Raw genomic sequence first — 17,344 nt, 5'->3', positions numbered from 1 at the left:
ATGAGTTGAAACCTTGCAGCTTCAGAAAAATCACGTCCAAAAAAAGCACCTGCAAAACAGATGAAATAATTGATATCATAGGAATTAATTAACCCAGGCAAGCAGATTCACTTGTTATGAACAGACAAATGTGCACCTGCAAAGTTCCTGCACAAGGAAAAGGCAAATATAGCATGAACTAACTAACATATGTAGAGTTGAAAATAGAAACGATGTTTCTCACTACGGGAGGAAGAGAGAGGAAAAATGGGGAGAAGGATTAAAGAGAAACATCATTTTCCAGTATCGGTAAAAGGGACAGAGAGGAAGAATGACATGTATGTTGTAGCATTTGATAAAGGACACCATGAGATTGACAACCTGTTCTCTGTATACATGTATCAACAATTTTGGTACATATATTGGAAAGAAAGCACTGACAGATAATTTGAATCTTTCTAATGGTAGCAGGTATTTTTCTAGCATTGCTGTATCTCAGTTGAAGAGAGAACAATTTTACAACTGTTATCCCCAGTCTGAGGAAGTTCTTTTTAAAACATTACAATAAAGAAAACTCTTTTTGGAACCAACACCACATTGGCCACTATCTGAACATATTTATGATATTGGAGAAAACCTTATAGACAACATGACACCTACTTGATCTAGGAAACAAAGCTAGCAACACAGTTCTGAGTTAGGAGAGCTGTCTTTTTACAACCATTGTAACAGTAAAAGGAAAAGTGTAGAAAAAGAGGAAGCCACAGCTTAAATAAGTTGGACCATTTTTCAGCCCCTACACTAGCACCAGCCAGCATTGTAGAGCAATCATCTCTGAGGATTCACATTCTTTGTGATCATGAAAGATACAAAGCACCTCCTTGGAGGAATGCCATTCTAACATTTATGATACAGAGATGGATAACGCACAAAAGGAATTAGCTAAAAAATGGATCTGATATCTGCAGACAATTTTTTTCTCTGGCAGAATGAAATATTTTATATGGTTTGCAGAGTCCTCTTATAAGGTTAGATTCCTCAGCTGTCCATAGAAATGTAAATAATTCTGTGAAAACATTAGGCTTCATGGCCCACCAGTTTGGACACTAATTCCTGCTGAAATGATCAGGGGAAATCCAGCAAACACAGGTTCTTTCCTCAGTTATATTAAATAATATCTTACTGTTTGTTTTTTTTTTTTCAAACTTCTCTTTTGTAATGTTCACTGCAGTATTCAGAAACTTATCATACTGCTACCTTCTCACTTCCCCCCAAAAGCCCTTTCAGCAACAGCTATAGCCTAACCACTATTTCAACTTTCCTTTATGAAAAGCAATTTGATATGCTGAACAGCTTCCAGCAATGTTAAATAAACTACTCCCTGTGTGCGTTACGGCATGGTGCCCTCAGTCTAATGGATTTTCTTGATTTCCATACTGCTTTAGTCTGAGGACTAGAGCAGCAACAGTTCCCTTCTGATGTTTTTGTTTGTTTGTTTTTTGGAAATGGTAAAGAACTCTGCAGAAGAACCTCTCCTCTTCAAAAATTTGTGGACAGATGTGCTCTGCAACATCCATTCCACAGGAGATGACATGCCCACTTGCTTCAAAATGTTCCATTTCACTTTGGCTTATGCGTTGACAAGGAGCTAGATGTGTTAAATAGAAGCTGTTAAAATTTACATGGAGATTAAAGCATTCTCTCCACTTTTCTAACATGTGCCAGTGAGCCTTCCTGACTAGCATGTTCTTCCTTTTTGGTCTGTGTGTTAACCACTTCCCAAATCTGCCAGGGTAGCTGGGTGGAGGAACACATCTATCCTAAAGACACACTGCAGGGAATATGCTGAGGTGACAACTATTACAGCTGATTATCTGGTATTTGTTTTAAGGACTTGCATAGGTGCAGAATGCACCTTGGCGTTGCTGTATTTCCATGTCAAAAAAACAAAAACAAAAACAAAACAACAAAAAAAAACTTTGCAATAATAATGATTAAAAAGCAATAAAATGCATTATTAAGTTTTACTTTAAAATGAAGAGTTTTTACAGCTGCTATGGATGAATCTGTGGACTCAATAAGTAACTTCCATCATTTACTCCAGTGCTGAATCACCCCAAAGTGTTCTTAGCGTTATGTTTCTCCTGCTTTTCTAGTTAAAGATGGGTACTGAAGATGCTGGAGAAGGCTGCCTGGAGATGTAGTTGTCTTTTCCTTCCATTCTTTTCTTGCAGTCTTTCCTGGTCCTAGGAGCAGGCACTGGTACATTTCTGAGAGTCACTTCCCTTCTTTTCCACTGCTCTCGTGTTCCTTGATTACCATTTCTGTTGCATTCCTTAATTACTCTGACTGATTTCTTTTCTTTACTATCTTCCTAAAACACACTGATGTTCCTTTAAAATTAGGCACTGTAGAAAATACTATTTAAAGATTTATGAAGTCTGGGTAATTGTAGATTTTCTATGGGATCAATCCATAAACAATTAATGAAACAAAAGGCTAATTTCAGCACAGAGCAGTGCATTTGAGTATGCATATTTCCCACTTCAAAAAATTTACCTGATTTCAAGGATCCCCATAACAGCCAGCAGCACATGGCAGCCAAAAACAGTTGCTCACCTGCTCAGGGAGGTGCAGGCTGTTGGTTTGGTCTCGTTTATCCTATCACTTAATTCAGCTACCCTAGTAGTCGTCTTTTGCTTTGCACATTGCTGAGACAACTTCAAGACAGCCTGACAGCATCAGTGTCCCTCTCAGAAACTACTTACACAGATGGGCAACAGCCATGGAAACTAGGGAACAGATTCTGCCTTTACCAACGAACAAGAGGTCTTTAGGGCCATGCAGAGTACATTACGGTTAGACTCACAGGTTGTCATTGCCTTCGCATGAAGGAATCAGTGATCATTTCCACTGAAAATACTGAACCAGCTTTGGTGCTCCTGCTTTGGGAATCTTGAGCCAGTTTTCAAAGGTCATGTTTTTATTAACGGGGAGTCCCTGTGGTAATGCCAGTAACACTGTGCTGCAGTAATGTGGTAGTGCAGTCTATATGTGGTTAAAATCTAGAGTCTTCCAATCCTAATAGCTTCTTTTTTTTTTTCTTTTCTTTCTTTTTTTTTTTTTTGGTTGTTTGTTTCCTTTTGTTTTAACCTCAGCAGCCTTTTTATTGACTTGGATGCCCAAAACAAATGTTTCTCTCGAATCACTGACGCATCTTCACTGGGCAGGGGATAATTGCTGATTTCTTCCAGGCACATCGAAGTGGCATGAAAGCTGTTTTGTTTTGATTTTAGCCTGAGATTGTTTTTCACCAGTGGTGCTTATACGGGCATACAGAAAAGGATCTAACACAAAATGAAACTGTACAGTCATCTGGGAGCCCCTTTAGGGAGGTGTAGCTGAGCTAAACATAACAAAAGTTGCAATATTATAACTTTCTCTAAAAAGTTAACTGTATTGATTCATCAGTGCAGTCTATAAAACGCATTTAAAGGCTAATTTAAAAAGGTTGCAGACCCTATTTAAAGCAGTGTAGCCTGTGTTATGAATAGCATTTATTTTACAGATATGGTCTCAGCTTGTAGTTTCAATCGTTGATATTTCCAATCAAATGAGCCTCTTTTCAGCTGCTTATAATATTTCCAATTTATTCATTCATGCTGAAACATTGCTACCTGCCATCTACCTGTTGTAGAGATAGTTCTGAGAATTAAGTGAGAAAGTTACATCAGTATTGAAATAATTTTTATCTCTTTTTATGATTAGTACCTGTGCTTACAGAATCATGTTCATAAATTTGCATCTACACAAATATGTTTAGAATGTTCATTTTTATTTCTTTAAAAACACAAAAATGAATCCCTATTCAAGATTTTTTAAAGAAGATAACAATCTACAGTGCATTAAGAAACATAGCATTAGTACTTGAATAAAAGTATCCCTCAAATTTATCCAAACAACTCAATACTTTAATCCCTTATTTAGCAAATGTATTACACATAATTTAGTTTTCTGTTTGTGTACAGGTCTTGTTGATTCTTTGATACAAATTCTTGGACACTCATCTTTCTCCTGCAGTGTTGTATTGTAAATATTCTTAAGGTTTTGTTGGTTTGTTTTTTAAATTCAGTAGGGCACAACTACAAAATAAAGTCCAAATAGATATTTAGTAAGTAAGGACCTTAAAATAAATCATAAGTGGTCATAACTACCCACATAGCTACCTGTCCTCTCTGTTCCACAGAGAACCATGTCACATTTAATAGTTATATTGGATTTTGAGAATTGTACCATGCTAGCCCAGTGATCTTCATGGATATGAACCTACAGAATAGTCTAAAAAGTAAGCATATCCACCAAATGTGGTATTAAGGTATAAAATTAACAAGATCTTAATTTCACTGTTTCATCTGTTGAATCTTGGGATCATCTCTCTTTTTTCTTATTGTAGCCAATTGATGCTATTATTCACTTTAGATTTATTTCAGTCTTTTGAGGATGGAAAATAATGTAAAATTAGAAAACATTTCTATTAGTATTTGAAGAGCAATTTTACATATAAACTTCATTATAATTAAAATGTTCCTTGGCATTCTGTACACCTGTTGATGTACAATAGAAAAAAATGTTTTATTTTGCCCATTAAAACTTTGATAAGTTGCATATGATAAAGTTGCATGGATCTTAAACTGATGATCTCCCAGTGTCTGGTTTCCAATAAGTAGACAAGATTTCCTGTGATTTAAAGTCTTATGGATCATCTCACATCCCATCACCTTTTTGATTTTGTCTCCTTTTTTTTATATAAAGGCATATGTTTGTAGGTAATGTGTGTGTACATACATTTACTACTGGAGCCTGTCTGGAATGAAATCTTGATTTTTTTTTTAATATATATATATATTATTTTTTTTGAGGTAGAAAAAAATAATAGTCTGACAGGTAGATGATTCATTAAATTAGATAAAACTGTGATGTGAGTGTGTCCTATAACATACACACACATTGTGAATAATGTTATGTACAAAAAAAAAAGGAAGAAATATTACTTAACAGTGTGTTACAAAGGCCTTTGAAGGCCATGTATGGAGATAAAACCAAAATTAATGCACCTATGTTACATACACCTACAGGAAAACACATAAATAAGGTAATAAATAGAATAGGTAGGCAGCCTGTGACATTATCATTCTGCATGTAGTTAACAAAGAAAAGAGCACTAGTCAGCTGTGTTTTTCCTACACTGTCACTTTTTCTGAACCCCCGTCTCCCACTTGACTGTAAGTTTAGAGGAAGCCAGAATGTTAACAGCCAGTCTTCTTCCCAGATCTTTGAAAATCCTTCCACTACAAGGCAGTGACAAAGAACCAGTTTTGGTAGCCTCCAGCAGCAACAGGAAAGCAGCTTATGTCATTGTTGCTCTGTATGCGAAAAGTTTAATAATATAGTTTGTTTTCACACTGCAAAAGCTATTTGAGTCACCTCAGTGGCAAACAAGGTGTTTATCTTTGTTGTTATCAGAAGCCTTTACTTGCTAACTTAAAACTCTTTGAGAAGTAGCTAACAAAGCACCTTAAGAAGTGCAGAATAGTGCACCTGTGTTGTGTAGTGAAGATCCCAGCTCTTTGATGAGCCATTGAATTGTATCTAGTATGACAGGCAGTGATAAAATTAATATCATTGACTGTTCTCCTTGCCTGCATGAGCTTATGGATAAAATTCAGATTCTTTAAAAACATGGTATGTGACCCAAATCACTGCTCCGGTTGTTGAATTGCAACTGATGTTTTATACAGAGAAAAACTGTATTGACATGAACTTAAAATAGTTTGATATATACCAATTATCTCTTTTGTCATTTCTTGTAATCATTTTAATAAACAGTCTCGGTAGAATACTGAAATACAAGAATGACAGAAAATAAGTCACTGAAAAAAAAGACAACACAAAGAATATGTAATTTAATTTAACTATCTTCATTATATAGTTTAATTAGAGAAAGCAGCCTTGTACCTGACTCTTTTTCTTTCCTCTCCCTTTTTGCTTTCCAAAGCCAAAGATACGAGTAATGCTGTCCTCTCTTCTCCACCCCAAAAAATAGAATTATTAGACAGCAGAAGATATTGGCAAGAGAAGAGATTGATTTTAGTATACAAACACAGATGCATTTAAGTGCATAACCCAGCACACAGACATATAATCCCATCAGATTTACCTCAAATGTAAAGGAAAATCAGTCCATTCTTCTAAAATGGTTGGGTCATTTTGTCAGTAAGTTGGGTATGGATCTCTCCTTACCATCTGTAGGAAGTGGGGAACCAAGCTAGATAATTGCTTTTTTGATATATGATGTATTTTATTCTTGTAGCTTCGACTAAGCAGCATGTTCTGTATTTTATAATCTATCATGGCTGGTCTCTCTCTCTCAATGCCTTCTGTTTCTAGCAAAGCAACTCCTCCTGCATAATCTCACTATCAGTTCGAACATGACCCAACGCACATCTCGTCTTTTTTCTCAGTCCATTTGTGACCTGAATAAAACAAGGATCATGTGAAGAAAGAAAAGACATGCAATTACTAAATCAGATAGTACTCACATTCAAAGACTGTCATTATATCCTTATTTTGTAATATCCTAATCTTTGTGATCATATTCTGCCTTTTGTAGGTAAAATACATTGTGCATCTTCCATTATATTCTTTTTCCTTATTCTTTCCTATACACTTCTTTGTTTTTTTCTATACTTTTACTAGAATATAAATTGGTTAAAATAATATTTTTTTTAAGAAATAATAAATAATTGCTTAAAATAAATTAGATCCTAGTTTCTGCACAATAGTAGAGTCAAACAGGCTTTCCTAGATTGCTCTTTTTATAAAGTGATCGGGTATCAGAAGGATAAAAGGACTTTAAAATTGTAATATTTATATATTGACAGAATATAACAAATATGGAAGATGTCAGTCTCATAGTACAATAATGGGTTTCAGCAAGCAATTTAAGAAAATGTATGAGGTGTGTAAAAGCATAGCAAATTATGTGTTTCAGAAAGATTAAACCATCTCTTCCTCAGCTACTGATGGTTGCCATTCATTGTAAATGACAGCAGAGTCTTCTCCATTTTAATTTGATTGATGAGTTCTCAGCCAACTATAAAATTCCCATTTTCATGAGGAATGTTTTCCCACATACAGACCAACAAGTGTCAGATACACCTAAAAATCGCTCTACATTTTCTTTGCATTCCCTTTACTTCAGCTTACTTGGTAACTGTCAATTCAGACCTTGGAAAACTGGGAAACCAGTGTATGTCCTCACCATGGCTAGCTTGTGCAAAGCAGTGAAAATGCCCCTGTCTTTAACGGAGCAAGGTTTGTGAGCACTGCGGTGACCGACATGTCTGCATTTGTTAGCACACAGAGTACCTCTCATGTAAGGGAAGTACTTAACAGTTATTACTGTCTCGATCACTAAAGACTGGTAATTGACCCATGACCTTATTTATTAGACATGGCAATTCAAGACAGTCTTAGAAATCAAGTCTCAGCTAGCCAGAGGTGAGGCCCTCACTCCTCACTGCCTGAGCAATACCAAGAGAGCAGGGCCTGTCAGCCTACAGGCAGCCATCAGCTGTCCCCCCCAGCTTTGGTGATTTATCTGGTTTCCCAGAGGGACACCAGATTTTAGCTCTTGGGGCCTATAGGGGCCCGTAGCGGCCTGGGCTCCCTCGGCACAGCCAGAACCCATCCCAGCAGGGTGCAGGGCAGGGTGGGGGGCAACCAGGACAGCCCCAACATGAGTGCGACCCGCAGCCAGGCCAGGATGTGAGCCTGTGGATGCTCCTGGCTCAGCAGGGTCCCTGGACAGGCAGGGCTGTGATGCAGCAGGGCTGTGGCTCGCATAGGGATCAAGAACGGGAGCCACTGCTGAAAGCAGCTCCCAGGGATAGGAGTCAGCCCTGTCTGTGTCCTCAGGATCGAGCTGTGGGGAAGCCTCTAACCACGGCCCCAGTGGGATGGGGCCACCTTCAGCTGCACTGGCTCTGAGCTGGCCCCAAGGCCCCGCAGCCAAAGTGTTGGTGGGGAGAGGCACTTTACTGTGGCACATTACCCTTTGCTGTGGTTATGGCCACAAGCCATGCACTGCATGCACCCAAGTCCTTGTGGGAAACAGACAGACCTACACTGGGAACACTGCTGGGAACAGTGGAGATCTTATCTCATTTTAAGCAATAAGTATTAACTTCGGGCTCTGGTGCACAATGCACCTCAAAAGCTTTTACAGTCTCTTTCAGCACCTCTGCACATAGCTTCAACAGTGCTAAAACTCTTTTGCAGCTGCTTCTTAAATGCCTTCTCCCTACTCTGTGCCCAAGCTGGAAACTAGCAAGTCATGAATCAGTATCTTTAAGAGTTCACCAGAGCTTTGTAAAGTGTTAAGATCTTTTCATATGCATCTGTGTGTAATACAAACAAACCTAAATGTCATATATTAAACATTAAATAAGGAAAATTATATTAATTAAAAAGTTTCTACAGCTTAAAAACACTAGTCAAATCATGATAAAGCTACAGTAAAGCACTTTTGTAGACATGTTATCATTTGTGAAGCCAATTAAATTATCAGTGCTTCTCTGCATGATCCCTGGTATTTCATTGGAGAAAACTTTAGTGTCTTTGAATTGTTCATTCAGACACCCTGCTAATTACTTAACCATTAAGGCAATATTTTATTATCATCCCCCAGGCTTTACAAAAGTCAAATCTTATACAGTTCATATAATTAGTAGCTCACAAAGTCACTTCTGTTGGATAAAGTCAGGGAAAATAAGATGCCTCCCAGTGATTAAAAAGTTAGAAAAAAATGCTGTGTGATAACAAACAAATACAAACTTTTTTTTTTAAGTCATCAGTGCACAAATAATTTGTGCAAATGATGGATACAATAACTGCTAGCTGAATGAAGGAAATGTTATAATGAGAAACATTTTGAAAGTACTAATTTATCAACCCATACAAAATGAAAATTCCTGCATACATAAGCATCCAGAACAAACTTTTAACTTACTTGTAATGTATTTTACGTGTGATTTTGAGTGGGAAAGATGACCTTTTTCCTTCTCCAAATACAAAGCAACAACCTATTCATAATGAAGTGCCTGAGTTTCCGATTTGCCCATCAGGCAGTTTGTGCACTGAGTTCTGTGGAGCTGGAACTGCCACAGATCAGTAAGCAACAAAGAGGATAGGAAGCTGGGCAAAAGCCAAGATCCTGCTTCATTAAGGAACTCAGTTAAAGTTAAGCATACAGGTAATTCTGTTGATTATGCTCTTTACAGAGTCATATCCTAATCCTTATTTTAGCTTTCATGTGGTTTGGGGACTCTCTAAGTTGAATACGTCTAGCACCTGTGTATGGTTTGATACCACAAGCTGCAGTCACAGTGACTTGCTGCATGCAGTAACGCAATCTGTGATCTCATAGCAGAACATTTGCAAACCCCAGTTCTAAAAAACGTTATACAAATTGGAAATTACAGTGGAGTGCATATACCATTGATTCTTTGTACAATTTTCCTATAAGTTTTGATTGGAATTGCTTTGAGCTACAGTTGGCAGTGGTCTCACACAGCCTGAAGCTCCACAGTGGAGGCCAAACCATCCTCAGTCCTGTTTGATATGCCAAAGAAGTAATAAGGAGATTCTTCTTTTCTTCACAGTGAGCAGACATGGTTCTGTACAGACCATGAGCAGTGTAAAGCTGTACTCTGTTTGTGCTGGTTTGGTGGTACCTATCAGGGCATAAACAGGCATGACAGAAGTCTGCCAAAGTCTAACTCACAGGTTAGAAGAAATCATAGCCCTTAAAACACGCTATTAGACATGTTTCATGTTCAGGAGGAATTCCTTAGGAATTGAGGTTGCAAATTAACAGCCTGTGATGACCTTGCTTGCTTATTACCTGAACAGATACTGTGGCAAATTTTCATGTTATTGGTTGTTGTTTTTCTCTGAAATAAGCTTGTTCACAAATTCTTCTGTCCGTGTTTTGGACTAAGCACCACCCTAGTCTCTAAAGATGAGATGCATGCATGTCTCTGAAATTACAATGGTTGGGACATTTGGTAAATTAGCTTTTAAAAACTTGGGTAGGAAATTTAGTGTATGCTAGTTTTTGAAAGGCAATGGTAAATTGCTTCTTTCTGAAGTTGAAATTCAGACATTGAAGCATAATATTTGTTAGTAGAGTATAGGCTTTGATATTGTATGGAAGCTGAAGTGCTGTATTTCAATCCTGTGCTGCATATTCAGTGATCTTTACAGAGGAACAGTTTCACCTTGAATGTTGGCAGTCAGCACCAAGTTATCCCAGGAGCTGAGGTTATCCAAAACTTGTGATCATTTGGGGGCTCTCAGCATGTGTTAGTATGTTTATGAAGGGCTGGATTTTATTTAAAAGTATCCAGTAATTGTAATTGTTTTACTCTACATTTGGATGGGGGAGGATTGTCAGTAGCTTTGTAAACTTAACTGTACCAAAGCTGTCCTGATATCTTTGGCTTTAGAATGTGAGTTTATCTGACATAAAGGTGCGTGCATTTGTGTTGGCTCCAGTGAAAGTAGACTATCAACATCTTCACCCATTTTTCCCCAGCATTTTCATGAGTATATATATAAGACAAAAATAAATAAAAAATCCAACCATATTGAAACCATAAAGGCTTTAAATATACTCCAGAATGCCATTTCAGAATAAAACGTTTACTTTTTTTTTTCTTAATTGGAAATAAATCATGTTCTCCTTGAGTTTTATTTTTGAATAATGAACAGCTTGAAGTTTAAACAAAATATTTTTCTTGAATAAGACTGCTGTGTTTCTTTTGATCTAAACTGGTTTGTCATTTGGGGGACAGAAGGGAAGGAGTGATTTGAGAACTGACAGGAAAAAAAAAATTGGAAGTAGTAAGGATTGTAAAGAGCACTCATTTTGCTGTGAGTGAAAAGGTAGCCTAGAATTGCCACCTCTTTAATCACAAACTTCTTTGTTGTGGTGCTGTATGTATGAAAGGTAGCTATTAAAAGCAAGAATTTAATATTAATCTTCAGCTAAGGCCTGGCAGGATTTGGACATGAGTAAAAAAGGAGCAGGCATTCATAACACCCTTCCCACATTTCACCTTACCTCCTCTCTTCCTTCCTCCCAGCAAAGCTGAGAGGAGTCAGCATCTACCGCCTATATCTACAATGCTGCTGTCTTCCTAGTACCAAACCTGCTGTCATTCCAATCAGTATAAGATTGCCACTGACTGTAATCACGGTGGTATCAGACCGGCAGCCTTTTAAAGGGAAATCCCCTGCTGTTCCCACCTCTCTTATCTCTAGCACCAGAAATACTTATATTTTTTCTTCGGTGACAGCAGGGCAGGATTCCTTCCTAATACCTATTCAGCAAAGTCAGAAGAACACACTGGGAGAACTGCTGAAATTGTTGGGTCAAAATTAAGCTCTTCAAATTACATCTGAAAAAATGGCTCCTGCATTCTGATGGGTAATCAAGTGCTACCTTTTTTAGTCCCACACACTCCCTTTTCCCTCAGACACTAATGAAACAGCTTTCGTATCAAGTGAGTGCTTTGGAATCGGAAGCAAAACTGATCTGTGTATATGTTATCTGTAAGTTAATGCCTTTAATAATTCACTTAATTTGAACTGACAGTGAACCCATAAAATTCATAAATCTTGGTACTTATTTATTGAACACTGCATTCTAATATTGTTATTTTGTCTTACTGCAAGGGAAGGAAATACTGCCTAGTTCCTGTAGCAATATAAAGAATATAGTCTTGAATATGTCAAAATGAGAAAAAGCCACATGGATCTTTGAAATATGTATACCAATGGCTTCCATTGTACTGGTGAAGGAGTCAGAAGGAATATGAGCCTATGCAGTTCACACGTGTTAGAGTTGGACTAAGTAGAGAACTTTCATTTGTTTCAGTTCTGTTTGCTGATCGAGAATCCAGAAGACAGTCCCTGTAATTCGTACTGGCATGTGTGAATGTAGTTGGCAGGAGAAAAAAAGAAATCTCTGTCTAAACTTGTGTGCTAAAGGCTGAGAACAGTTTTAAAATAATATTTCAGAATGCAAACCAGGCATATTTATGATAACATTTATTTTAAATAATTTTTTCTGCTTTAAAGGTCAGCAGAAAGGCTTTTAAGGTTCAGCTGTGATGAAGAACTGCTGGGATTCCTGCTCCAACTGGGTGGGCGGTGGGCTCTGACTGCTGCAGCATCTCCCGTCCCCACAGCAGCTGCTATCTGGGTTGTTTCTTGACACAATTAAGAGTAGCCTCAGGCTTTCTGTAGTTTGTGCTAGAGGGTATTGACACCTCTGTCCTACATCTCCAAAGGTTATTAGAGCAGTGCCTCCCAGCCCTCATTCCAACACAGTGCAAAGGACTCAACTAATTGACCCTGCTGTCAGAGGCTTCTCAGGAGACTCTGGGCAGGTCAGGCCCATCTGCAAATACAGGGATGTCATTCCTGTCTCATCAAGGCATTGTGAGGAGAAGCACATTGAGCCTTAAAAGTCTCTACTACTTAAATAAGGAAGCCATATAAATAGCATTGGTAGATACGAAGTTATCCCACTCTTTCTTGTTATTAATATATGGAACCTACATAAAACATAGACAGTGAGCTTGTGTTTACTTGATACTAGTGAAGTTTCCTAGATAACAGTTCCAAGCAGCAGTGATGGCTGTCTGTTAGGAAGCTGTCTCTTTTAATGTTTACCCATCAGACATCAAGAACAAACATATATTTTTTAAGTCCATATACCAAAATAAAAACTGTGAAGCATTATGTGATCAGAATAGCATATATATCTAGGTTGGAAAGAAAAGACAGTGCATTATAACTGCATGGAACAGATTTTACTTACGACCAAAATTTGCTACTATTAATAAAAAAATATTTTCTTGTTTTGCAGCTTGCAGGCCTGGATTCTATAAAGCATTTGCTGGAAATGTAAAGTGTTCCAAGTGCCCTCCACATAGTTTGACCTATGTTGAAGCAACTTCTGTGTGTCAGTGTGAGAAAGGTTACTTCAGAGCTGAGAAAGACCCACCAACTATGGCATGTACCCGTAAGTCTGATCACTACCAGTGTCTGCAGTTCTGTGACTCATTTATGCATTTTTTTTATTTAAAAATGACATGAAATTGTACATTTTCTGAATAATCCTGTTAGAAATTACCAAAAGAGATCTCTTGATCAAATTTCAAACAGCAGTTTTCTGTTTAGTTATATCCCTAAAAATACTGCCATGTTTCTTACATTAATGACTTATTAACCTGTAGTTCTGAGGGATAATGTAAGGTATGTAATCATTGTCATGTAGATAGCAATGTTGAGTTTTAACTATTCATATGTATTTTAAGGACTTGAAAATATTCTTGCACAAAAACTTGCAAAAAACTGCGGCTGCATATGAATAAAAAAAACAAAACACGGGTATTACATACTCTCCTGTCTCCTCAGATAAAAATTAAAGCCAAAGTACTATTGCAGTAGTTAGCAGTGCATAGTCAATTTTTGGTATGACTAATGATGTAAAAGTAACTGAGCTGACAGTAGCAGAATTGAAGTACTTCCCATGTTCATGCTAGTCTCTCCATGTGGCACTACACTGGGTAAACTGGGAATATACCAGGTAATTTGAGGCTGATTGACAAAGTTATAGGTGTTCTGTAATCCTGAGGTCATTACATAGGCCAAGCCATTTCATGTCCGTTGAGTGGGCATGATCTTCACCAAAAGCGACATTGATCAGATCCAAGGCACCTCTCAGAAAGTTGTCCAATCTAGCCGTAGGGCATTCAGAGGTGAAGGGTACATCCCAGCCTCCAGCTGCTTGAGGGATGTGGGTTCAAGAAGCACCTCAAACCAAGTAACATAATCTGCTGTCAGCTCACTCTGGAGTGAGGCGTGTAGGTCTGTCATTTTTTACGGAATGTGTGAGGGGAGAAAAATGTTGTTTCAGACTTCCCAAAGGAAAATGTTGATTACAAACAATTCCACTCAAATGAGTGCCCTGAGCATAGGCTATGAAAACTTACCCACAGAGCTAACGCACATCGCAGGCACTCTTGACAGTTTCATGCTTATTAAGATGGTTTCACTCATACATTATGCAGATGTGGTACCACATTACTTATGCCATTGATTTTTCATTTCCAAAAGATGGTTTTCTGAAAAATTGCTCATACATGGCATTATGTTCCTCTAGTTATCTTTCAGGGCACAATTTTAAGCCCAGCTACCCACCAGTATTGATAAGGTAAGGAGGAACACGAGAGCCAGGGTGCCTACAGCACCCTGGTCCTGCTCCCTTTTCCCCAACAAAACTGGGATGCTGAAAGCTGCTTTGGCTGAGAAGCTGTCGGGAGAGATTTGCTTCCAGACCACTCTATTCCTGCTGAGGATATCAGCCAGAGCAACCGAATAAGTGGGTGTAGGGAAGAAATCAACCACAACAGCAGTACCAGTGCCCCATCTCACCTCAGATTTGGAGAAATAACAAATAAGGGAGACCGTGAACCACATTCTGGTTTCTTCCTTTTTCTTGGTTCAGTGCCACCAGAGATCGCCTCTTATTCAACCTAGATTGCAAGGTACCAGTATTTCACTGACTTTAATAGCAGATGTATTCATCTTATACCTACAATGATGATTATTTCACTAATTGTCAGCTCTGGAAATGACACTAAGATTCTGACAGGCAGACTGTGTTCTTATCTTCTTGCATATCATCAGTAATGAAGAGTCTGCAGGCTAAATTATTCCCTAACCAGTATCTTTAGCCCCACTGCCTTCAAATTATGCTCTCGGTTATTAAAATTATGTTTCTGTCATAAATACAACTTTACTGCCTTCGGTGGGTCTGTGCAGATGTGGCTAATTTAAATTTAATAAACAAAGATATTGGTGATGTATGAGACAGGGTAGAATTTAGCATGTTTCTTCCAAACTGTCATGCTTTACCGTAATAAAAGGAGCTTGAAAGTTAGAAAAAAAAAAGTGAGTCAATTTGACGACACAAAGAGAAAAGGCTGCACAGTAAGAATATGCCTTTTCTACATAAACACTTTTGGGACAGGTCTCTATTTTTGATGTCAATTTGCAAATTTTTATCCTGACATATGAGACAAGATAAGAGATTAGAAATTTTTCTTGTGACTTTTCAAACGAGTTGTTCTTGAATCAAACACATTTACTAATGGATTCTCTTTACAAACCTCTTCATTTTAAAATATTTTAAACCGACTACATTCAAACCTATTTTATTTGCTTCCTTGCGTCCTGAAAAGCAATATGCCTAAAATAGGTAGATATTTTATTCTCTCTCTCTTCATTCCTGTATAGGGTTAGGAAGGATTTCTCACTCCAGAATTTTTCCTTGGTTCTGGAAAACTTGCATGAATAGCAATATGGAGAATAAGGACCTTGATCCAAGAGACTATGAATTGAAGAGTTTAGCTTCAGGCATCCATTTTTTCAAGCTGAGCTTTGAATCTAATTTCATTAATTCTGTGAAAGTGCATACTGTATATTTTCCCAAGATTGTACAGTTCCCATTTTTACTTCATGAAACTGTATTTTGTAAAAGAAGAGTATGCACTTCATAGAAAGCATAGTAGAATTCTAATTTTAATGAGAGGAAAAGAAAATTACATTGGGATATATTGTTAATTACTTTCTCATAGCCTTTTTCCATTTAATTGGCACTTGTTATCAATCTCTTGCTTCTGCTCTTTCTCCTTATTGTATTTCTTTGCCATCTGTGAGTACTCTATCAGTGATCTCTCCACACACACAGTGAGCAACAAATAACAGCGTATCTTCTTCCCTGTCTGATTACTCTGTGCATAAACTAACATTTCCCACTATAATGTAATTGAATAAATTGATCTATCTTTCAAGGTCAAAGGCAGGCAGTCTTTCGTTGAGTCTGAGTATGAATGCATCTATTCTCATGTTATGCTTAAACAATTTTGAGCCAACAAACTTATATTCTGTTCAGAAACCTTTGGCACAAACTGTATCCTCCATACTGAAACTTTTTAAGAGCAAGAGTGTTCCAACAGCAAAATCAAGCAACAGGCTGGAAGCCTTTGACTGTACTGCTTCTATTGCTATTTGTGTGTGTGTGTATATATATATATATATATTTGTTTGTAATTTATCATTATGCTCAGACTTGGAGTATTGCAGTCACCAGTTCCTGTCATGAGGAAATTCTTCCTGCCTGCTTCATTGAGAAAAGATTAAATGATTCTGAAAAAGCAAAAATGTAATACAGCATTCCACATCAGGTGTTACTAATCTATGCTGCATATATGTATGTATGAATATAAAAAAGCAATTATGAACTCAAGGGACACAGGTAGATGGTGATTCTGAGTATTCTCATGAGATGATGATTAATTTCTGCCACTTCTGCTGTGAATTCAGTTGTCAAGTAATACACAACTATGGCAGTGTGGCAGAGTAGTAGTTGGTAACAGACAGTTCTCGCTTAAAAAGAAAAAAAAAAAAGAAAAAAAAATATTTTCCAGACAGTCATTGCCCTGTATTATGTAAAATACTGCACTGTCCTCACCAGACTTCTGCAGCATTTGGATTGCTCCTCCTTCCTTCCACAAAGGGCAAAATGCACTTCACTTTCATAGATGGAGAGCATACACAAAGCAGCTAGGCGAGGTGCGAAGCACAGCATGAGGCATAAACTCAGCTGTGATGCTCTTGGAGTAAGCCTGATTTTCCATAAGAGATCAGTGCCAGTCTACTCCACAGAGGGTGTAGAAATACTTGTTTCATTATAATTCGCAAATGAAGCAAAAGGCATTGCTCACACTCAGGCTGTGTTTTATCTAAAAAGCAGAAGAGCTTCATTTTTAGTAATGCTCATCCATCTGAACTGTTTTACTCTTCTGCATAAAATCCAAAGTCATGAATTTTGCTGTGAGAAAAGGATCCATCATTTTCACCAATGTACTTGGTTTCCTTAAAAACAATATGAGGAAATCCCTGAGAGCCTTGCACACAGATGTCTGCAGAAGGGTTATTGCTGCCAAGTTTTTTTGATGTGTCAAATAATCTTTGTGTAATTTATAAATGATAACAAAGCAATCGGGCCACATCCATAAAAGCCCAGTGACACATAATTTAGCTGAATCTGAGGATTAGAATTAATTGTCTCTCTTTGTTCCAAGTTCTAAATCTTAGTAAATGATTCACTGCATGTCATTACAGCTTAATATTTGCATGAAATCACAGTTTAACTGGCATAATTTAA

The 17,344-nt window shown here is 37.6% G+C and overlaps 1 protein-coding gene across 12 annotated transcripts in view; it reads left to right on the top strand.

Annotated features, from left to right (window-relative positions):
- The window catches only part of EPHA6 (EPH receptor A6), a 521,188-nt gene that overhangs the window by 248,862 nt on the left and 254,982 nt on the right, over positions 1–17,344 (top strand). For all 12 annotated transcript variants that reach the window (XM_068692642.1, XM_068692557.1, XM_068692578.1 and 9 more), the window contains one exon: positions 12,977–13,132. In XM_068692642.1, coding sequence (XP_068548743.1) covers positions 12,977–13,132 — 156 coding nt within the window. The remainder of the gene's footprint in view (positions 1–12,976; positions 13,133–17,344) is intronic.

This window comes from Anas acuta, chromosome 1, assembly GCF_963932015.1.
Source record: "Anas acuta chromosome 1, bAnaAcu1.1, whole genome shotgun sequence".
Lineage (NCBI taxonomy): Eukaryota > Metazoa > Chordata > Aves > Anseriformes > Anatidae > Anas > Anas acuta.
This window is presented reverse-complemented; position numbering and strand designations above follow the sequence as displayed.